The sequence below is a fragment of the Myxocyprinus asiaticus genome, chromosome 38 (genome assembly GCF_019703515.2).
Source record: "Myxocyprinus asiaticus isolate MX2 ecotype Aquarium Trade chromosome 38, UBuf_Myxa_2, whole genome shotgun sequence".
In the NCBI taxonomy this organism is placed as follows: domain Eukaryota; kingdom Metazoa; phylum Chordata; class Actinopteri; order Cypriniformes; family Catostomidae; genus Myxocyprinus; species Myxocyprinus asiaticus.
Genome location: NC_059381.1, coordinates 25,100,446 through 25,124,995, shown reverse-complemented (window position 1 = coordinate 25,124,995; position 24,550 = coordinate 25,100,446). Strand labels below are relative to the sequence as shown.

At 39.0% G+C, this 24,550-nt stretch overlaps 1 protein-coding gene across 1 annotated transcript in view; it reads right to left on the bottom strand.

Annotated features, from left to right (window-relative positions):
• Positions 1 to 24,550, bottom strand: part of tenm2b (teneurin transmembrane protein 2b) — a 295,557-nt gene that overhangs the window by 7,723 nt on the left and 263,284 nt on the right. The window contains exons 12-25 of the mRNA XM_051677764.1: positions 23,939 to 24,139; positions 23,427 to 23,612; positions 21,014 to 21,160; positions 18,715 to 18,925; positions 18,417 to 18,536; positions 16,196 to 16,457; positions 15,315 to 15,582; positions 14,760 to 14,903; positions 7,175 to 7,427; positions 6,706 to 6,726; positions 5,645 to 5,877; positions 3,167 to 3,321; positions 1,159 to 2,033; positions 314 to 489 (exon numbers count right to left, since the gene is read on the bottom strand). Of these exons, the coding sequence (XP_051533724.1) occupies positions 314 to 489; positions 1,159 to 2,033; positions 3,167 to 3,321; positions 5,645 to 5,877; positions 6,706 to 6,726; positions 7,175 to 7,427; positions 14,760 to 14,903; positions 15,315 to 15,582; positions 16,196 to 16,457; positions 18,417 to 18,536; positions 18,715 to 18,925; positions 21,014 to 21,160; positions 23,427 to 23,612; positions 23,939 to 24,139 (3,252 nt within the window). The remainder of the gene's footprint in view (positions 1 to 313; positions 490 to 1,158; positions 2,034 to 3,166; positions 3,322 to 5,644; positions 5,878 to 6,705; positions 6,727 to 7,174; positions 7,428 to 14,759; positions 14,904 to 15,314; positions 15,583 to 16,195; positions 16,458 to 18,416; positions 18,537 to 18,714; positions 18,926 to 21,013; positions 21,161 to 23,426; positions 23,613 to 23,938; positions 24,140 to 24,550) is intronic.

Sequence of the window (24,550 nt, the reverse complement as noted above, 5' to 3'; positions counted from 1 at the left end):
ATTATAACACACAACCCACCGAAACAGGGATATATAAAAAAATACTTTTAAGCCTTCAAGCTTTGCATCCTCCTGGAACCCCTAAGGGAAGCCTATAGTGACTTGTAAAATGGTGATTTCTCTGCTCTGCTGGACTCCACACATTCAAAGAAGGTGGCTTCCCTGTATCTAGTAAGGAGAAACATCAGACCACTTGCCTGCTGCATGTTTTGTTCTTAATGGATGTGATTTACTGGGGAAATGGGGGGCAACAGCATGCAATCTGTACTGAGATTCATTTGTTGTGTGCTTGCACATGTGAGTTTGTGTGTACCTTGAACCACAGTGTAGGATGCCTCTACAGAGGAAAGATTAGTGATGACTGTGACATCATCATCTCTGTTTGAGCTCTCCATGTCAGTGTTGATGGTCTCCTCCATCTCACGATGCAGGCTGGTCACAACACCAGTGGGGTATGTGACGTTAGTAAGACGACCCTCACTGTCATAGCTGAGAAGGAAAGATACAAGACAAAAATCACTAACATGCACATCATACATTGCCAACTACATCTGTTGGAATGGAATTATATTTTTTGTCCATAAAGATGATTAATTATTTTTAATTACAAGCATCATCCCCATGTTTTGAAAAGTTTGAGACAGCAATCATAACATCTTACATATAGTTAAAGCTATAAAGATGTCTTTGAAGTTTGAAAGCAATTCTTAGATACATACACTAGATGGCTCCAAAACTCCAAAGTTATGGTGTAAAGAAATCTATTGATAGTGCCAGGAAATTAGAAGCTAATCTTTCATGAGATCTACCATGAAAAAAAAAAAAAAATCCCAACAGACAACAAACCTAAAGTTATTCCACCCATAAATGACAATTCTGTCATCATTTACTCATTTCGTTCCAAACCCATACTTTTTTGCATAGAATAAGGAAGGAGAAATTTTATCTTTTTTCATACAATGAACCTTCCTTAACATTGTGTCTATCATCTTTTGTGTTCCAAAGAAGAAAGGAAGTCATAAGAGTTTTAAAAGATATTAAGGTGAGTAGATAAGAACAGAACTTTCATTTTCAGTTTTTTGGACTGACTCAAAACATCCACAGTAATATAATTGATTGCTCAGCTCCCAGAGTTCTGTTATCACATCTCATACTCACTCATAAAAGTTTGTCCATCCCGTTTCATCTGACTTAGAGACCAAAAGTTCCATATTAGCAGCATAACTGAGTTGTGACACTTCCTGGCTGAGCGCAGACACTGAACGTAGACTTCCAGCTGGGTCCATGCCGAGTGTTACCACCTGATTCTCCGGTAACAGCACAAGCCTGATAGACCCAGATGCCTCCCTCCTCACCCGTAGTGTATTGTTAGAGGCATCAGTAACTGCTGCTAACTCCCCATCCAGCCCGTAAGTAAAATTATACAAGGCCAAGCCTGTGATGAGGCTGATCGTCTGTTTGTGAAGGCCATCTGAACTAAACACATACAGCTCCTGTTCCAGAGATGAGCCCACTTCATATTGTCCGCCTGCCGTTGCATTGGGGCGGTTGCTGCGGACCGAACGCACACGGATGTTGTTCAGGTCGGCGATGTAGAGGGTACCGTCTGGTGAGACAGCCAGCGAAGCAGGACAATTTAGGCCAGCGTCTGCAGCGTAGCCCTCATCTCCTGAGAAACAGTTGCAGTTGACGTCATTCTTGCAGTCGCATTCAGACGCTGCGCCGGCTAGCAAGGAGATCTCGCCGCTGGTGCTGACTTGCCGAATGCGGTTGATGCGCTTCTCGTCAGTTTCGGCAATATAGAGCACACCTGTGTAGGAGATGGCGATGGCTGTTGCACTCTCCAAGGCAGAATGGATGGCTAGCTTGCTGAGTGAATAATCAATGCCAGGCACCTGGCAGTGCATGGGCCGTCCTGCGATTATGCTGACCTGGTGGTTCTCAGAGATACGCAGGATGACGTTGTTCTCCAGCACGTACAGAGAGTTGTCCATAGGGTTGATGGCCAGGTCTGTAGGCCACTCTAGACGTACCTGAAACATCAAGCATTAGATTCAGTTTTAATGCAAAGAAAATTTTAATGCAAATACAATACAGGGCAGAACCCAGACCAGTTTAGACAAGCATGAATTTGTATGCTGGTTCAGACTGATTTATTGTGGATGGTAGTCATTTGATGGTGGTATAGATGGTCAACCAGCCATGCTATTTATCAGCCAAACTTAGCTAGCAAAGCTGGTCAACCCGCATAGTTTTTTTTTGGTGATGGTGGATGACCAGTGAGGTTTTGCTTGGTAAGCTAATCAAGAATCCTTGTTGGAACAGGAAGCTAGCTTCCTAAGCTACAAGCTACTCTTAACTTAAGTCAAGCTACTCTTTTAAAAAAGTAGTTAGCTACATTACAAGTTACAAACAAAACGTAGCTAACAACATTGAAGCCATTTAAATAAAATAAAAAATATAACAGTTAGATGATGAAATTAAACAATTAGGATGACAACATTAAATTGAACATATAAATGTATACTAAATACAAATTAATAAAACTAAAAAACACCCTATTTTGTATAATTTAATTGAAATGTAGTGATGAACAGCAGCAATTAACTAAATATTTCTCTTAAGAAAAAGAACAAAGTTATTTCTGGCAGAGTCTGCACAGGGGCTCAAATGACTTAAGTGAATCATTTATGTGAACTAGTTCATTTACATGAACCGTCCAAATGAACCAACTCACTATAATAACTTCTAGAATCACTTATTTTAAGTGGTTAATTTACATTAACTGCCAAAAGAACAGATTCACTTAAATTATTTAGATTTCCAAGCTCCACATAAACTATAAGAAGGGAAAGGACTATTTAGATGAGTGTGTTTGATAACTCCCTTGGCTACATTACTGCGTACAAAATTAAAAGTGACAAATGTAGTGTTAGTAGAGCGCTACTCTGCAAAAATGTTTTGCTCGTTACTGGAACAGCTACACTATTGTTAAAATAGCTAAACTACTGTCACACTACTAAAAAATGTAGTTAAGTTAGTAGCGTACTTAGTTTTAGTAAGCGAAAATAATGCTGGTGACATCCATGCTGTTTTTTTTTTTTTTTCCATTGAGAAAAATATATCAGAGAGAGAGAGCAAGAGAACTGAGGAAAATATGTATAACCTGGCTGACGTCCATGCTGGAGTCACAGCTGAGGGGTCTGACTGCAGTCAGGTCATTGGTCTTTATCAAAGTGGAGATGATGCCATTCTGATCCACCTTTCGTATCATAGTAGCATCCACAAAATACATCAGGCCATTCTTATCCAATGCAATACCTACATGAGAGAACCAACAGTGGAGAAACTCTTCTTGAGATGGCCCTCAAGACTTTGCATTCCATTCATTGTAGGTTGGCTAGAATATTAATGAGAATTATCAAAAGTTTTAATGGAGTCAGAAGTGTTTAATGTAGAAAACATTATCTGGAATCTCAAAGACAGTCTTCTAAGGACAGTTCAGATGAGACTTGGTACATTTTCAGTGATGGATGCTGGTGACGGTTTTTATCACTCAAACTAAAACTTGTCAGTGTCATAGATATCACTGCAGACGCTCCCAAAGAATTTCCCCTCGGATCTGCTTTACTTCCCCTACCCTGACAATCCCAGGAAGAAAGTTGTTTTTAAAAGCAAAATAATTAGTAGTCTGTGCATGTAGGAGCATTGACCTGGAAAAGAGACACTCGACTACTTAGATTCACGCTGTTAATGATGACCATGTCAGAGTGTGTTTTATTCTGAGATAAGAAAGCTGAGTCGGTTTCTGAGTGCATTCTGCTCACCTTAAGATCTGTTTAGCTGATTTGTCACTTATTTTCTTCATATCAGTGGGCCTTGCTAGTTTAAAAATTATGTTTGAAGAATTACAGGTTATAGTGAAGCAGAGGTTTATGATATTGTAAAAAGTGACAGTGTCAGGTAATTGTCTAAGGGATTAAATATTGACAATTTCTAGGTACATGGGAAATAAAAATGTCTCTGACTTGATCATGAAGCACATTGTTCATGAGGTGTTTTATTTTTTAATTTTTAATTTTTTGTCTTGTGTAAACTTCAGCTAACATTTTCCATGGAGGGAAAGTTCACCCAAAAATGAAAATGCTGTCATCATTTCTTCAACCTCATGTTCTTCCAAACCCTTATGAAATTTTTATTTTTCCACGGAATACAAAAGTTGATGTTAGGCAGAATGTTTACATGAAAGTGAATGGTGACTGAGGTTGCCATTATGTACATCTCATTTTGAAAGAAAATGGATGGATGAAAGAATGTCTCAATTGGAATTTTAAAAGTGCATTATGTAATGTATACGTCACTAGGACGAACCACTCAAGCAGAACTATAATTTTTATAGTGCCACAGAGCCACAGTACAGACAATTAATTATTTATATTTATTTATTTTATTCTAAATAAGCTGGGATCTGAGTAAGTATTTTGACATTGAAAGAATTACACACAGCACCCTTAAAACATCGTGTTTTACCCTTGTGCGACCTTCAGGACATTTTTGTCTTTTTCATTTTAGTTTTTCGATCATTTTGGCTGTGTTATTTCAACCTCAGTTCCTATAATACATCTATAATACACTGTGTACACAAAATAGTTACACTCAGGACCTTAAGGACAAAAATGTCCCCATTGAAACCCATTAAATCTGCAATATTTGATCCCAGTGACATTAAAACATAAAATAATGAATTCTATGATATTATGCTTTCATTCCGGAGCCCTGACTTCAAAATGTAAACTTTTTATATTTTCCACCAGATGGCACCATTTTTCTTACATTTAGCCTATGGAGCAAATACATGCTTTTTTCCTATTTTTTGTTTGCTGTATTATAGAGCACTGCAGGCCAATTGAATAAATGATGCAGCTAAAATTGTGTGGGTGTGTTGGCATGGATGTCAGAGTGTTTTTTGTATGTTTGTACTGAGAAATTTGTGTGTGCGTAAAAAACAACAGTGCCATTATGTAAACAAACTGGCATTTAAAGGGTTAAAATCCTGAAAATTTATGAATATTTGGTAGTTATGAACTGGACTGATGTTGGTTAAAAAAGTCAGTGAAAGTGGAAAATAATATTAATATATAATTTTATTTTTTTGATGCAGACATTTTTGTCCTCTAAGGTACTGAGTTTTTTTTTTTTTAAATCTGACACTGCACAAAAAATAATAATGCATCAAAATCAATGTTGTTGCTAATCATTGACATATCCCAGACTGTGATAAATAAATAAAAATAAATTTCCCCTTAGCATTTAGTATATGGAAAATAATTAATTTTGTATGTAGTTTTTTCATAAAAAACAACAGTGGCCTTATATAAACAAACTGGCATTTAAAGGGTTAAAATTCTGAAAATGAATGAATATTTGGTAGTTATGATCAGGACTGATGTTGGTTAAAAAAATTAACTAATTGAAAGTGGAAAATAATATTAATAGTATAATATTATTAAGGCAGTTTTTTGACGCAGATATTTTTGCCCTCTAAGAACCTCCGAGTAACTTTTTTTAATTGACGCACAAGGGTTAATCACCTCAAAGAACAAGAAGAAAACTGGTATACTGTATATGTCTTAAAAAGCATCACCTCTTGGGCTCATTAGTGTGGCCTCCACTGCCTTGCCCCCATCACCACAGCGAGCCTCATCGAACGGGACACACTGCTCTCCCGTTCCTGCCACCACCTGAGCATTATCCAGCAGCGGTCGTGCCCCATTCAGAGAGCGAACATGGAAGATCTGTCGGGTGTTAGTGTCTGACAGGAACAAAGAACCTGACACCGGATCCACTGCCAAGTAGTACTTGTGGCTTGGACTGTTGCTATGGAAATACAGCAAATGGGAGAATGTCTGTTAATAAAATCCTCTGACAAACAACATGGTTACCTTGGTGAACATGATGAAGTTCATTGCTGGTAAGGTAATTGGTGCTCAAAAAAGAAACCACATTGATATAAAAGAAAAAAAAAAACTGAGTGAAAGTCTGGAATCAAAAGCAGAATCCAGAGTGCTAAAACACTATAGAAATTCTACACAATGTAAATGAGTTGTTAGTTATCTGTGAAAGCAAAGCATGGAAGGATAATTCAAACTGGCATGCAATTTATATTATGTAGTACACATTGCTACAATCACATATGATGTATATTTTAAAGGTGCACTCTGTAACTTTTTCCTCATTAAAAATAAATAAAAAGTTATTTTGAAAAAATATTATATTTAAAATATATACAATTATATTATATTTAAAATGATGTCCACTCACATGAGACGAAATATCCAGTCATATTAGTAGCCTAATAAAAGCTGATTTATTATACATGAAGCATATTGCTTCATGGTTGGCTGATAAGTTGAGATCACATGACCAGCTAGATACTCACTTTCTCAGTAAACACCTGTTATTGGACACTTTCGTTTGCGGAATAAATTTAACATGGCTGACTGTGAATAGCGCATATCTACAATGCCATGAAAGCAACTGCTTTTTCGTGACATTGCATCCACGCCAGCAGGTGTCAGTGTAAGTCCAAGACAACTGCCATATTGGCCAGTGCAACGTAAAGTTGCATAAAAATTATAAACATACGTAAATGTTAATGAGTGCACCTCTAACATTTTACATTTATTTTACCTGTATTTATATTACCTGTGTCTCACATCTTTATTTCTTCATGAAGCAGGGACCACAGAAGAAAGAGTACATTAATTCCAAAATCCCATACACTAATATAACAGCTATTCTACTTATTAAAGACAACATGAAATCAAACTTGACCCTTATTATTGCCTTAATTAATGTCCCTCGTCTAAATGTGCATGCGCATGCATGCTATTTTAAAGAAAAAGATTGTTCATTTTCCATTTCCTTCATATAAGTACAATAACTATTTACATCTCAAAAACACCCATTCTTTTCTCCTAACATAACCAAAAGGGGCAGGGAAAAATAATATTAACCAATAATATTATAGCCTACTTTTTTAACAGTTCAATCAAATCTCAATGGATAAATCCCCACCCTACATTATTTAAATATTAATTTTCACTCATTTTCTCACTTTCATTTTCACTGTTTCTTGTAAGTGTCTTTTAAGTGTGCAAGCTATCAGCTTTACCTGAGCTCCAGTACAGCTGTTGTATTGAGGGATGGGTAGACTCTCCGCACAAAGTTTAGGTCACCCACATACAGGTTGCCCTCTCCGTCACAGGCTAAAGCCATTGGTGCCAGCAACTTGTTGCCCTCAGCCATTCCACTGCAGCTTGGGCAAGAGATGCTGCGTCTGCGCCCATTACCCATTATACTATTGATTATGGGCGGTTGCTGCTGGGACAGGAAGACGTTCTCCCCACTGCCCTTATGAAGTATGCCTGCATGAAAATAAATCAAACACTGTCACTAACTGTAATTGAGTGAGATTTCAAATGTGACATATTTTTAATGATCTTTACACCCACAAATGTGATGCTTAAATGAAGGCATCAATTCCTAGACTATGACATATTTATTGTACTTCATGATCAACAGCCTGAAACCAGCAGTCTTTAAAGACCTTATAATCATCAATTATGGCCAGAAAAATTCTCTAGTTCACCAAACACACCAAATTTCCCCCTAATACTGCATTGAAATTATGAGCAATGAGAAATGTGAATAAAAAGGGTGATATTAGCGAGAGAACGTACACTATATTGCCAAAAGTATTCGCTCATCTGCCTTTAGACGCATATGAACTTAAGTGACATCCCATTCTTAATCCATAGGGTTTAATATGACGTCGGCCCACGCTTTGCAGCTATAAGAGCTTCAACTCTTCTGGGAAGGCTTTTCACAAGGTTTAGGAGTGTGTTTATGGGAATTTTTGACCATTCTTCCAGAAGCGCATTTGTGAGGTCAGACACTGATGTTGGACGAGAAGGCCTGGCTCGCAGTCTTCACTCTAATTCATACCAAAGGTGCTCTATCGGGTTGAGGTCAGGACTCTATGCAGGCCAGTCAAGTTCTTCCACACCAAACTCGCTCATCCATGTCTTTATGGACCTTGTTTTGTGCACTGGTGCGAAGTCATTTTGGAACAGGAAGGGGCCATCCTCAAACTGTTCCCACAAAGTTGGGAGCATGGAATTGTCCAAAATCTCTTGGTATGCTGAAGCATTCAGAGTTCCTTTCACTGGAACTAAGGGGCCAAGCCCAGCTCCTGAAAAACAACCCCACACCATAATCCCCCCTCCACCAAACTTCACAGTTGGCACAATGCAGTCAGACAAGTACTGTTCTCCTGGCAACCGCCAAACCCAGACTCGTCCATCAGATTGCCAGATGGAGAAGCGTGATTCGTCACTCCAGAGAACGCGTCTCCACTGCTCTAGAGTCCAGTGGCGGCGTGCTTTACACCACTGCATCCGACGCTTTGCATTGCACTTGGTGATGTATGGCTTGGATGCAGCTGCTCGGCCATGGAAACCCATTCCATGAAGCTCTCTACGCACTGTTCTTGAGCTAATCTGAAGGCCACATGAACTTTGGAGGTCTATAGCGATTGCCTCTGCAGAAAGTTGGTGACCTCTGCGCACTATGCGCCTCAGCATCCGCTGACCCGCTCTGTCATTTTACGTGGCCTACCACTTCGTGGCTGAGTTGCTGTCATTCCCAATCGCTTCCACTTTGTTATAATACCACTGACAGTTGACTGTGGAATATTCAGTACTGAGGAAATTTCACGACTGGACTTGTTGCACAGGTGGCATCCTATCACAGTACCACGCTGGAATTCACTGAGCTCCTGAGAGCGGCCCATTCTTTCACAAATGTTTGTAGAAGCAGTCTGCATGCGTAGGTGCTTCATTTTATACACCTGTGGCCATGGAAGTGATTGGAACACCTGAATTCAATTATTTGGATGGGTGAGCGAATACTTTTGGCAATATAGTGTATGTTATTTTATAGTCTGCTGGCATATTCTCCACTTTTGTGTCCTCATTTGACTTCTAACTAGCCAGATTTCAATCACATTACATTTTTATTTTATTTTTTATGTGTACCTCCATCTTATAATGCAAGAAAACAAGTCGGTAACACTTTACAATAAGGTTGTAATCGTTAAACATTAGTTAATCCAATAGTTAACAAACTAAAAATTAACAATATTTTTTACAGCATTTAATAATCTTGGTAAAGGCTAATCCCTAAATAATTCCTAATGAATTTTTAAATTTCAATCATGACAACTCTCAAAAAGATTTATCATGTTAATATGTGTATGACATATTGATAGGATATTGGTCTTGGCGGACTTGATCTGCTATGCTGCTGCTGCAGAGCGAATAAAGAGACTTGCTACTCCTAGAACATACACAGACATACTGAGTTAAGCATGTGGACATGCTGCTGCTCCACAATTAGAAAAACAGAACATGCTGCATCAAGCAAGTATGACATGCTGCTCCACAAACAGACATTAACACAATCCCCCAACAAAGCATAGAAGCTGCGAAAACGCATAATACAAAACACCAACCAAGCAGATCTACCACCAAGACTTGTGTACTGTTGCTGCTCCGAAGTGCTATGTGCACCGAATATATGCTAGCTAAGTGTGCTTTGCCCTGCTTGGCCGAATGGCATTATGTTAATAAACTAAGTCTTTATGTTCCTGGGCCTGCTTGGCCGAATGGCTTAAACATCTAGTGACCTGACTCATAATATGTATGTGGACCAGGAAAGCCCAAAGCTTATTTAACTACTGACTTAATCTAGCTATGTGTTATTTAAACTAATGACCTAAGATAGCGAAGTGTGCCAGTGCCTTAATTGGCTACTGCTTATCTTGTTAAAGACGCACTTCTATGTGTCATGGCCAAAAGCAGACCTTACTGTGCAAGGTTATAGAAGAAAAAGCCCAAGCACCACCTGAACAAATTACTTTTTTTTTTAGAGAAAACTCTCGCAGAGCGCTGCACTGTAACTGGCTTACTTGCAAACTGAGCAAATTTAAATGTTAGGCAAAGAGAGATTATGTTGATTAGCTACCCAATTACATGCCAAAGGACCTATCAGCTTCCACCATGTAATTATATCATATGTTAAAGAGATAACAGATAACAAGTTAAAGATCATACCAGCTTGCACCATTTAGAGTTTCATGCCTAAACTTAGTTATTAAAATTTGTTTAAATTAACCAAGATTAATAAATGCTTTACAAAATCTTTCTTCCTTGTTAAATTGTGATACCTAATGCATTAATGAATGCTAACAAATAGAATATTATTGTTATGTGCTAATGCTACCAATAAGTCTTTGGAAAGAGACACTTGGTTGTTGCAAAAAGTGTTAAATGCCGTAATATAAACAGGTGTGAAACAGCATGCTGTTACGTCTGCTCTATAATGGCGCTTAACTTTTCATACAGTCAATAATGGATGGTTCTTCTTGGAGAAGCTTGTTAGACCTGCAGCCAGAGGGAAGGACTGTGTCTTTTTCATTTTCAACCATCAAGCCTATTTCACAAGAAGTGCACAGCCGTAGCTTATGGGAATACAACTCAGCACAGTATAATTAAGTTGGCTAGAAAAGGGTTTGCTTGCTGTTTCATTTCCACTTTCTAATTGGCCACATATCAAGGATGTTCTTAACTTGTAAATATATCATTTAATATATCACTCAGTGCCACTGTGTTCTCTTTACATCTATTGGCGCGCACGCTAATGTATGCAAGGAATGAGCTGCAAGTGTGTGAGCAGAATTGTTGCTAGTTTGTGAAGTAATACTCAAATATACATGTATGTAGGGTTATGTAAGTCTGAGGTGGCCAACATTTTAATGGTTTTGTTTAAGATGTCTTCTGATGAAAATGTAGTTAATATTTTATCATGTCATATTCATTCATTTTTGTAATTTTTACTCTGACAAAAATGACATTATTTTAGTCACCTAAAATAAAATGTATGTTGACAATAATGTGCAAAATGATGAAAATGTGTCTTTAACCAAATGTTAGTTTAGAAATGTATGAAAATTCAATTTAAACATATTAACATATAAAACATTTATCAACATAAACAAAATACATCAATAACTGGACAGTACGTTTTTTTAAATTGAAACATACTGCTGACAAAAATATGATGCTATTTTTTTTTATTTTAAAAACACTGAGTGTAGTGTAAATATTTACATTGCTGTGTTTTTATAAAAAAAATATATTGCAGTACTTTTTCATTGAAAACGTTTAATTATTGTCTTGATGCACATTTTCCATTTTGCTTTCAGTATCTTTGATGAAATCCAAACAACACTTTTGCCAGTCATTTCATTGATGAAATTAACACTGGTGGCCAACAGTGTTGGGTGTAATTTAATAACAAAGTAATTAAATTAATTAGAGTACAGAAATTAATTACAAAATAATTAATTACTGTAATCTAATTACTTTTTTAGTAGTCTAGTGCATTACATTTCAAATTCTTGTAATCAGATTTCAGTTACTGACTTTCAATTAAAGGTGTTGTATGCGATTTTAGCCATTCTAACTTCCACAAGACTGAGCTGCTGATTTAGCCACGCCCCTTATCTTCAAAACACTGCACCGATACCATAGAGACCGACACAAAGCATGTTCCCACAGTTGTCAAACACAACAGTGGCAAAATAGTACCCTCAACAGACAAATTATAAATCAGAATATGGCATTAAGCCTCAATAATTCGCTGCAAAGACAACACTATGAGAACACACAAAATGATTGACAGGCAGAGACAGCGGACACATTTTTGTTTGCTGTTCACAAAGTCCAGAGCTCTCACAGAGACTGGTGAGATATCTCATGACACTTATTTCAGTGATATCTTTCAGGGAGTAGGAAAATTTTTTGCATACCATTCCATGAAAAAATCATTTACAGCACCTTTAGGTTAATTATTTTCATTACTTTACTTGGGTTACACATACTTCTAATATAATATTAAATTTTTAGAATACATTTAAAAATTTATTCATTTATGATGGGGGGGGGGGGGGGGGTGATGCAGTGCCCTAATGGGTGCCCTTCCAATGAAACAATTGTGATGCAGTGCCCTGTAGGATGCCTATGTGTGAGGAAATGTGGTAAAGTGCCCTCTGGGTGCCCTTCCAGTGGAGAAAACTAGATGAAGTGCCCTCTCGGTGCCCTTCCAGTGGAGAAAATGTGATGCAGTGCACTAATGGGTGCCCTTCCAGTGGAAAAATTGTGATGCAGTGCCCTCATGGGTGCCCCTATGTGTGAGGAAATGTGATTAAGTGTCCTAGTGGGTGCCCTTCCAATGGAGATAATGTGATGCAGTGCCATGTAGGCTGCCCTACATGCTAGAAAATTAGTTGGCCTCTACGTGCTCTTACATGCGAGACAATGTGCCCTCATGGGATGCCTCTATAGTGGAAAATGCCCTCCTGGTGTCCCTGTTTAAAAAATAGTTTAGTGGCAGCATGATTCTACCTCAATTTAATTTCTGTTTGGAGCCAATAAACTCATCTAGACAGTTTTTAGAATCGTCAGCATGTAGAAGTTAAAAGTTAGAATGGAGAAGTTAAACGTTTCTTTAGAAAGAAAAAAAAAGTGTAAAAATTGTCTGTATGAGTTTACTGGTTCCAAAAGAGAGTGCAAATGAGGTAGAATCCTCACACACACACTCAGCCACACCCCCTTTAGAATGTTCAGGTGTCAGTGGGTTTAGCGCAGTCTGAGCTGTAACCTTCACATCCCACTACAGTGTGTGAGGTAGGTTACATAGCAATATGTTTTACATTTAAACCAACGGAAAGATTGCCTACTAAAGATGCATTACTAATGTGTGTAGACTGCATTTTCTGGTTTGGTTTATTTTTTAAGCTGTATACCATGTGATGCCCGGATGCTCTTGCGTAGCATAGATTTTGAATGTATTCTATGCATGGAGATCGCCACACCTGTCTTCACTTAGACTGCCATTGCTTCTGCACTCCAGAGAAAGGACCTTGATCTGTCAGTGTCATACACCATTGTGGAAGGGGTCATGGGAAGGGTGAAAGCAATGAGGAAAGATGAGGAATTCAAGGTCCTCTTTTCAAAAGCCAAAGAACAAGAAGGGGCAGCTGGCATTGAGGTCCCTGATGAAATACATGGACAAGCCAGAGAGAAAGGTACCTCAGAGGTACAAGTTCAGCTCTCAATCTTCTACAGAGGACCATCAAGCCCAGAGCTTGGAGGAGCACTACCGGGGAAAGGTGTTCATTACTTTTATTGACATCCTCTCCAAGGAGCTAAACCAGAGATTCAAGGGGAAGGATGACACCCCAACTGGGGCAATCCCATCGGGTCTTCACTGCCTTACCATCTCAAGTCACTGGAAAGGCATGACAGATGACAGAGCTGCTCTCTGTTAGAGATGTTTGCTAGTTTTATGATGTGGAAGAAGAAAATCTTGTCACTGAACTCAAGTTGTTCTACTCATCCTATGCTCTTCCAACCAGCAACATGCAAGTTATGCTAAGGTGCCTTAAAGTCAACAATGTGGACACAGTTTTCCCTACCCTGACTAAGCTCCACAAAATATATGCCACATTGCCAGTGACAACCGCTTCAGTAGAGCGGTCATTCTCTAAACTGAAGCTGATCAAGACCCAGCTCAGGAACAGATGTGGGGAAGGCAGGCTCTCAGATCTTCTGCTGCTATCCATTGAGAGGGACATCCCAGTTGACCCAAACGAGGTCACTGATATTTACAAACACATGGTCAAAAGAAGAATTCTACTCTGATTCCACCACCCTGACTATCTCCCTACCCTGACTAAGCTCCTCAATATACAGCTCATTCTCAGTGACATCACTTGTGTCTGTGTGGGCGGGTTTGGGTGGTTTACGAGGACTTTTTTTAGGTTACAAACTGGTAATTACAAGGGTATTATGCTATAAATGTGGTTTATGAGGACATTTCTAGTGTCCCCATAATTCAAATCGCTTAAAAAACATACTAAACTATGTTTTTTTAAAAATGTAACAATGCAGAATGTTTTTTGTGAGGGTTAGGTTTAGGGGTAGGGTTAGAGGATAGAATCGATAGTTCATACATTATAAATCATTATGTCTATGGAGAGTCCTCGTAAGGATAGCCGCACCAACATGTGTGTGTGTGTGTGTGAAATAAATGGTTAAATACTTAATAGTTCCCTGTGTGTTTTTATTACAGAGGTGTAGTAGTTATACTTAAAATCTGAGTCACATAATAAAACAATTTTAATCTTAACCAGGGTTTGGGACTGTTTCACCAAAAATGCATCATGAATTTCTGCGCGCTGGTGTCCCACCACATGCAGCTGGTGCCCTTTTTATTTATTTTTTCCCCTGCCCCACAGACAGCCTGAGTCAACCACTGGGCATGTGCCCCCTAATGAGTCAATGAACAAGAAGCAAATATAGACATTATTTTGAATTCGTTTAGCAAAAAAAAAAAATAATAATAATATTTTCTGTGGACAGTGTTTTAAAAAAGTAACGTAATGTGATTACTTTTCCGATAACGTAATCAATAAAGTGAGTAATCTGATTACAGTGTTAGAGTAGTAATTTGTAATTAATACATTTTTTGAGTAACTTACCCAACACTGGTGATCAACTGACAAAAAAATATCACTGTGTGTCAATAATATTTGTATATTTTTTTCTGTATGAATGGGTGTTTTAGGTAAGTACCGCTGTGGATGTTCAGCATATGATGTTTGTCTAGAGACCAGCCGCCCAAGTTTGAGGGGTTGAGCTCGTACCCCTGAAGCACAGCAGTCCTCTTTTCCCATAGGATCTGACTTGGACACGTCTCATACTCGTACCCCACAGACACTATAAACAGAGAGACAGACAGCAAGGATGTGAAAAAGAGGGATTAGAAAATAACGTGAAGAATTAAAATGACAGAGAGGGAAGACACATGGTAAAGCAAACACACACATATACAATCTCTCACACCTCGCTGTGCTATCTTAATTAAACACTCCATCACAGAGCGGGGACAAAACAATTAATTAGTTCACAGGGGGAACTTTATGCCGCTGGCATAGATCATAATGGATGAGAGACAGAAAATCACATTAAACTCTGAAACAATCAGTGTTTTGGAGCTCAAATTAAGAGAATACATTTGAGAAAAGACAATAGAGAAAACAAAAAACACTATAACAGAGAGACACTTAAAATGTACATAACTGTCTCTTGGCACATGTCCATCTTGCCCCAAGATCATATCCCACTTACCCAGGGCCTCGGTCTGGCCATAGACCCTCTGCCTGTAGGCATCAGTCTTGTCCCAGATGTAGGTGTACGCCAGGTTAGGGGAGGCATGGAACCATTTCTGGAGGAGATGGCCCTCCACTGCCACCATCAGGTGCACCTTGGCCAGGCTGAGAGGCACTAGAGAAGGGGTCATGATCACCTTGAGCAGCGAGAGGTAGCCTGAGGTCCTGGAGCTTAGATAACACAGCTTAAGACCAGTGCCAGGAATCTCCACCTGCTCATGAAGGACCTGGACAGTGGAAGGAAAGACAACAAAACAGAAACAGTAAAATGTGGATCAATGGCTTGGCGCTAGTCTAGTTAGGGGTTAAACGACTAGTCAATTAGTTCTGCCACTAGCTGACATGCTGGGTCTGTTTTAATCTGTCTGGATCACAAGACTCAAAAAAATTACAATTCTTTTCATGGCAAAATCAGGAGGAAAATTCCTTTTTCCACAAACTGCCACTCAGCTGGACTCTCTGTCTGCGGTAATCATTTCTGGACAACTAGTCGACTAAGAAAATGAGTAGTCATGCAAGCCCTAAGTCTAGAATTTTCTAAAACTAATTTTTTGCTGCTGCAAGAAATTAAAAATGACCTAGAAGAAAAGATAAGAGAGATGCAAAGTGAGCAGTGGAGATAAGCAGTGATTGAGAGAAATGATCAAAACATAAGTGAGTGAAAGTGAGTTCAAGAGAGAAAAGGGAGGATAAATGACCAGCTGAGAGTGAAGAGGGAAAGTAAGAGAGAATATTGAAGTGAAATAAAGAAGGTTGAAACAGAAAATCAATGGAAGAATGAAAAGAATCTACATGAAAACGATATAAATGAGAAGTGATATGTGGTATGGAATGTGGCACCTGGCTCTCTGGCAGGATATGTCTCTCTGAAGGATTGGAGCTGAAGAAGGAGGACAGCGGGGAGGGCAGCACGATGGGATCAGGCCTGACGAAACCGCTCAGGTCACAGCTGGTTGTGATCTTCTCCTCCGTTTGCAGCACCAGTGTGTCCATGATGTAAAAGCGATTCCAGGGCAGCCACACCAACCGCTCCTGACTCAGAAATGGAGCCCGTTCGAACCGTAGGGTCAGAGAACCTCCACCGTTGGCCACCAGATCAAATCTGTAGAGAACCAGCAAAAAAGTAAGAACACAGCTATTTAAAAACCAATTAAAGCTTACTAGTATTGTATTGGAGTTCTAATCCATTCTTCATAACTCGGATGTTAAGTGAGTGTGAAACATAAAAAAACTACTTGAAACTTCTTAAACCCCATGTGAAATTTGCACAGGGAACCATAGTCCATCAGGTGAAATACGGATTCCCATTGGGATAACTGCATTTCACCATGCAAATGTATTTGTGACCGAGCCTTGATGGGTCAGAACACGTTCTTACATTAAAAGAATCTAGATGCGAGGAGTCGCATGGCACCATGAAAGGTTCAGACGTGTGAACGGCGAGCTCTGCGCACTTTGCTAGTTTTAATACTTTTTGTGTCATAAACCAGTGAGATTCAATACACCCTGATTTTTAACTGTCCTAGGAAGACAATATGTCAAAGAATTAAAAATCCTCGGGCTCATTAAAAGACACTTACATGCTCAAGCTGAAGCCCCAAGCCAGGGAGTTGATTTGGCCGGTGAGGTGAAGGAAATTCGTTGTAATTATCTCGTAATAATTATCTCGTATTTGCACTCGGTATGGACAAAAGTGTCCAGAGTGTTTAATTCTGACATTTATTTATATGTTTCCTCGAGCATATGGCTGAACCCCAAATTATGTTTTAATAAGTCCCCTTTCTGCTGGTCAGAGTGGATTGTGAGGGAGGTTAATATGCACGGTGACCTATATGAGAGTGGAGTGTTGAGATTCTTTGAAAATTTGGTTCAACATTTTGGGAACACCAGATCTGAGTTCTTTAGGTATTCACAGCTGCGCCATCTGCTCTGTATTATTTTTGGGAGTAGCATACACCCCCCTAAAGCGGCAGATACTCTGGGAGTGGTGATTACTGCTTTTGGAAAAGGTCATGAGGCATCAGTGTATTACTCCCTGATAATTTAGAGTCTGGGGGATGGAGCTTTAACTTCTATCAAGAAATTATGGGAGAAAGATTTAAACTTGGTATTGGAGGAGGGAGCGTGGGCTAGGATTCTAAAAAAACGTCAAGTCTGTATCTAGAGATGCAAGAGTGAGCCTTATGCAATTCAAGATTTTACATAGATTCTATTGGACCCCTTCTAGATTGTATAGGCTTGGTCTTAGTTACACCCACCTGCTGGTGATGTCAATCAGAAGATGGAGACACAACCCATGTTTTTTGGTGGTGTGTTAAGATCCAAGAATTTTGGTTGAAGGTTCAGAGTTTTGTGTGTGATGGGCACTCAGGTTTTGTTTTGCCCCAGACTCTGTATTTTAGGCGATGGGGCGGTCATCAAAATAGGGGATAAACACATAAAAAATTGAGTTCTGACCAGTGTTATGACAGATTGTTTTAAGGGGATGGAAATCAGCGCGAAGATGGGGAGGGTGGCTGCTTTCGAGGAGGTGTCATGTAGAAGGCTGGGGATCTGGGATTCATTTGATGGGAAATGGGGCAATTATTTTGAGTTTTTGAGAGACTCTCGGGGAGGGGCTGTGGAGAGAGAGGCATAGTTTTAGATGTGTATGATTATTATATTCTTTTGTGTGTGTGTGTGTGTGTGTGTGTGTGAGTGTGTGTACTTATGTGTGACCATGGGGATGTTCGTTGGGGGTCGGGGTGAGTGATTGGGGAGGGGGAGGAGTAGTAGTGGGAGTTAAATGTTGATTCAGTGTATATTTGTTTTGTTTTTCTTTGTCAACTATTTGAATCAATAAAAAATGTTAATAGGAAAAAGCTAGATGCAGCTCAACCAGTGGAACATGTGGAATTTGTAAAAGTTAAAGTTCTTTTAACTTGACACAGTGTCTTAAAAACATTTGCTCCTGTTCGAAACGTTTAAAAAAAATAATATTTTGAACCTATAATTAAATTATTATGTCTCTAAACATTATTTAAACATCTTAAAAAAAAAAAAAAAAGGTTATGTCACTCACGTGCCATCTTGCCGGGTCATGGTATAACCGTAGTGAGGAAACTTCACAAATGTAACATTGACACCGACCAGAGGAGTTCCATCTGAGGTCAAAACCTGTCCTCGAATCATAGATGCCAGGCTACACACACACACACACACACACAAGCGCAAACACACACACACACACACACACACACACACAAGCACAAACACACACACACACACACACACAAGGAATATGAGAGCACCATCTACAAACACAAATTCTGATAATGAATCATGTCATGCATTTTTACATATCAGAACTGGGCAGTTACCTGGCATTAAAAGGGTTGATCCCTGGGATGCTGTGAGTGCTGTCTTTACCCACAAGCATCTTGATTCGGTCATAGAAGGAGGGCACTTTCTGGACCTCTGATTGGCTCTGCTGAATGACCTGGAGCGGGTCACGTGATCCACGGCAAAGAGGATTGGTCAGACAAGAGCTCCGCGTGCAGCAGTCCGGATCCATACAGTCCACCAGACCATCTAAGTGGAAGGAATGTTGTAGCATGTAATGAGAATTAGCATGTGGCATGCATTAGGAGTGTGACATACATACATTTTTTAATGAAGCGTTAAAATTAACCCACACACGCACGCACGCACACACACACACACACACACACACACACAGACACACACAGTTTTGCAGTTGTTGATCGGCAGATGGTTTAAGGAGACATTTGAAGTCTTTCAGTTCGCCTGCCACCTTATTCTCAAAGCGTGTACTTCTGTTGAACCCCTCTCAGTTCAAACCCCTGTGCTGCTTTGATGTCAAGACATAGAGCCAACTAATATGAATCAAAAACCATAATAAGCTCAAAAGCAGAACTTCATATCATTACGGAAATGAAAATGAACAAAAATATTTATTTATGCCAATGCTGTAGTGAGCTCAGCTGATAGAAGTGAAGTAGATCCTTGAATCGAACAATGCTCTAGTTTATCTCTCTCTCTCAGTTTCACTTTTAGAGAACTCACATCAAAGTCATGGAGGGCATCGCTCATGCCCCTGAGTGCTTCCTCTCTTGTTTCAGCTTTCTCTCTTTCTTTCCGTCTTTTATTTCCTACATCTCACTCAGTGCACTACACACACACACACGCACCCATTTAACACTCCCTAAATGGATGGTTCTTGATTCTGAACAAACACACAAGAAGTGTTTGTTGCCAAAGACTTTTTCTCTATGTTGTTTTGACTTGTGCTCTCTGATCTCTGAGTCCCCTGCGAAATAACCTCCAAACAATGCGTAAACAAAAAGGAGAGAAGAAAGAAAGCAGGAAGATGTACATCCATGGAAGATGGTGTTCTTTATCTGTGCCGTCCCAGTTTGGCTCTTGAAGGATGGAGGTCAGATTAACCAGTGATTGCAGGAGTACACAGAGGGATGCATGGGTGAGATTTGCCCAAGATTTTAGGGTAATTATCCTTAAAATGCAATGGTGGACAATTACAAAGTATTTTTACCTCGTTACTGTACTTAAGTAAATTTTTCAGTTATCAGTAAGTTCATTTTGGAAAACATTTATGTCATTGCTTGTTTTTTACTATGTTTCAAAGCATAATGTCTTCACTACATTTTAGAAAAAATTATAATAAATAAATCATGCCGTTCCTTGTTATTCTGAAGTTACAAAATAAATACTAGTAGACTGATACTTTTCAATTAACTGTTTGAGCCAGCTTAAAAATAGGATTAATATGATTCATTTGCAATTCAGACTGATCCGGTCACAGAGGTTCAGATGCCATCAGATGCATCACCTTTTCATGCAAATGGCTTAAGTTGCTCTGGCCTGAAATCTTCTCTTCAATTGCCACAGAGCAATATGGAGATGGAGAGGAGTCTTTTTCTAAATATATATCCACAAATCTTATATAGTAATCTTTTCTCTTTGGGAGTGGGGAGAGGACAGCAAGGCATTAATTCAATTAGAGAATGACAGTGAATGAGTAAGGAGATGGATAAGGTAAGTGTAATGGATGCTACTGAGGAATGATATTCAGAGAAATTCTAAGTTTCAGATTTCTTTAGAAAGTTTTTAGGACAAAAAGAGGAAGAGCAATGAATCTGAGAAAGCTCTTTTAAACATTCTAGGAGAGAATGTGTCATCTCCTGAAAAATTGTAAAGGGTCCATACTATACAACATGATGCATATCTTTTGAAACAGTTAAATGTACTATGTAAACTTACATTCATAACACAAAGCTATGCAAAAACATGTCATTGTTACAATAGCACCCTGATTTGGAGGGAAAATCAGTGGAATTCTGCAGAATGTTTTCAAACATGGTAAAACATGTTAAACAGAGCTGAGAGTACTACATTCTTCTTCTACATTAAAACAAACAAATTAGCCAAAATATTCCATAAGCAAACATGCAAGGTGCAGGGAATGTGTATAACAGCGAATTATGGATATTTGAAGTTCTACTGTGGAACATTCTGCAGACTTCTACAAGCACAGATTGCGTGTGGGCCTGCTCAGTTAATTTCTTTTCTTTAAATCTTGACAAGTGAAATACATTTGAGACCAAATGTGGATACAATTTATGATTTATCCCTTCTTACCGCCTTCGTTGTCCTTGTTATCGTTGCAGGAGGTCTCCATGGCAACACTGCAGCCTGGGCCTCTCCAGCCAGTGTGACACTCACAGTGCCAGCTGTTCTGACCCATAATGCACTGCCCGTTCCCGTTGCACAGCACTGGACACCCATCTGAGAGAGAAAAGGGAGTCAGAGGTCAATCAGTCATGTGATTCTATTGAATTTGTGCTAAATTAAGTTTGATGCCCCTCAGAAACAAGGAAAAATGTTACTTGTCACTTAAAACTGGTACACTATGACAAACACTGCTCAGACACCACAAACTGAAGAGATATTGAGAAAATCTATTAGAAAACGCTTAAAATTATTCATGATGAAAACATAAAAAAAAATAAAGTGTTTTGCTTGTGTTTCATCATAGCTGAATTATCAAAGGCCTATGGGCACATATTTGGTTCACTTTTGACAGGTAAGTTTTACAGTCCAGAACTATGCAACTCTACTGAAATTATCAGCTGTAACTGCCTGAAAATAAAGAAATGAAAATGGTGGCGGAAGGGGAGAACTGTGCTCATTAGCAGTAAAACACTAAAATGTTGCCAACTATTTCTCATGGGAAGTCACTAAAAGCTCGCGGAAATTTTGCTAAAAGTAGCTAAATCACAAGATGACGTCATTTATTACATAAGACGTCAAATTTACATATGTAAATGAACTGGTGTAAAGAGCTATGGCAATTCTTTAAAGGTGTAGAACCATACGTTTTTATTTTTTTTATTTATTGAACTAATGATTTAACAATTAGTATTTAACTACTAATCATTTAGCTATCACTACTAAAACTTGTCAAACAATCAGACAGTGGGGGATTTCTATTTATTTATTTTGTTTTGTAAACTGCATTATTGAACATTGACAAAGTCCAAAATTATCCTAGCAATAACAACCAGGGGTGTAGTGTTGGGGATATTTTATTATTATTTACTTTTAAACATGGATCTATATGCCTTATAATGCCTCACATGGAGCTGTTTCGGAGATAATATGTAATATATCTTTTTTTTTTTTTTTTTCATATCTGTTGTGTGATGCTGAACCATCAGTGTGTATTACTTGTGCCAGTGTTACTATGTCACAATGACTTTTTGACAGTAACACCTCATCTGTTCATATCACCTATCTCTACACTTTATTATAGATCATCGGGGGTTCATATCCATTCCATTGTCTCTCTCTCGCCCTACTAAATAATTTCCGGATGCTTTTCTATTGCTCGTCAGTCATTCGATTTATAAAACATCCGTCTGCATAAATCCAACTCCTGATGGCATGCAGGTCAGTCATGTTACTTGATACACAGGGGGCGCTAGAACACCGAAAAAATGTGACATTATTCACTATAGAGCTGATGTTTTTTGTGTTGCCAGATGTGGAAGAATGTTGCTAAAGCGGACTACAAAAATCACTAAAATTGTCGCAAGTCGCTAGATGGCTCTTTTACTCGCTAAGGGGGTCAAAAAGCCTCTAAATCTAGCGACAAAGTCACTAAGCTGGCAACAAACATGCATACTGACACACGCACGCACACACACACACACACACACACACAACCAGAGCAGCATCCATTAATATTCTTCCTAAGGCTGGACTCCAGAGCTTAAAAGTCACTTTGTATTCTTATAGCTGGAATCACAGGGTGAGGACCATATGTCCTTTATTCAGAATGCATATATAAAAGAATGACACCACACACACAAACACACACGTACAAATTAGTTTATTTATATGCACTGATGCAAACATGAACAAATCACACTAGACCTACCAACAAAAACAGAAGCCTAAAAGTCTTTGAAAGTCACTGTGACTTAAAAAGAGCCATGTAACCAAGGGGAGAAAAAATATCAGTGACTGTTAAGCTACAAAAAGAAAGAAAAGCACCATACGTGCACCATAAGTTTTGTGTGAAGAACGGACCAAACTTTAAGTTGTTATTCACTGAAAATCTTCCCCTCCACTGTAGCTCTCAAATCTCATGTGTTCACGGACATTTAAATATGGCGCATCAGTATCAGTTATGAGAATGTGAGAACCAACAGTGTTTGGTGTCAACCTGGTATCCTGATGTGCCATATTTATGCAAACGCAAATGGGATTTTAGAGCTATGACAGAGGACATATTTTTAGTTAGCAACACAATTTCCATCTCCATGAATGCATAACATTTATGGTGCTTTTCTAATCCTTTTTGGAGCTTCCCCATCCCACTTTTATTTTCATTGTATGGAAGAGAACAGTGTTACAAGTATTTAAAAAAAAAAAGAATGTCTTATGGGTTTGAAACAGCACAAGGGTAAGTAAATAATGACAGGATTTTCATGTTAGGGTGCACTGTCCTTTTAAGAGTGTGTGTATATGTGTGTGTGTGTGTATTTACCGATGGTGCAATGTTCTCCGTTCCAGCCCTGCTCACATTGGCACTTGCCGTCCCTGCAGGTCCCGTGTTTCACACACTGTGGGTTACACAGTCTTTGGTCACAGCTTGCGCCTTTCCAGCCCTCCTCACAGTGGCAAACGCCCCCTACACACACGCCATGGCTCCCGCAATCTGCCGAACACACCTCTGGAAAGAGAAAAAGGGAGGTTAAAGAGAAACTGTGTTTCAATAAACTTACATTATTACTTCTGAATATTATTGTATGTTACTTCCTTAATTTATTTACTTTGCTCTTTTATTTTATTTTACACAATTATTGTTTATTATTGTACTTTGCACTGTTTTAGTTGTCTGCAGCCACTAAAGCTGCAAATACTTTGGCGAGGTGATAATGGGAAAAAGACAGCATGATAAATGTATGGATAGATGAATGGAAATGATTGTGACATATCACAGCACAGCTTGTGAAGAGAGCAAGTGAGAAGGGAAGGTGGAAAATGATGGAAACACACCCGTAGAGCAGTCAGGGCCAATCCAGTTGGGGTCACAGCTGCAGAGGCCTGTGTCAGGATTGTAGGACCCGTGGCCGTTGCACTGATCTGGGCACTGGGCTCTGGACACGTCACATAGAGGCCCAGACCAACCCGGCTTACAGTGACACTGCCCGGACACACAACTGCCATGCCCAGAGCAGGTGGGGTCAAGACAATCCACTGGAGAAAGAAAGAGAGAATGTAAAATGAGTTTCACTCGTTCTACTCAAATCCATTTTCTATTTTTCCCTTCCTTCTCCTCATCTTTCACCTCTTTCTTCCAAACTCACCTCTGGGATCTCTCCACTTTCAGAAAGCAGCTGCTGCTTGTATGAACATGTGCTCAGAGACTCCATTTCTCCACAATTTCTTAAAACTCAGATCAATAAACTGAATTTCATCACTTCATCAATAATAAAGATTATAGTATACAGTGCATCCGGAAAGTATTCACAGCGCTTCACTTTTTCCACATTTTGTTATGTTATAGCCTTATTCCAAAATGGATTAAATTCATTATTTTCCTCAAAATTCCACAAACAATACCCCATAATGACAACGTGAAAGAAGTTTGTTTGAAGTCTTTGCAAA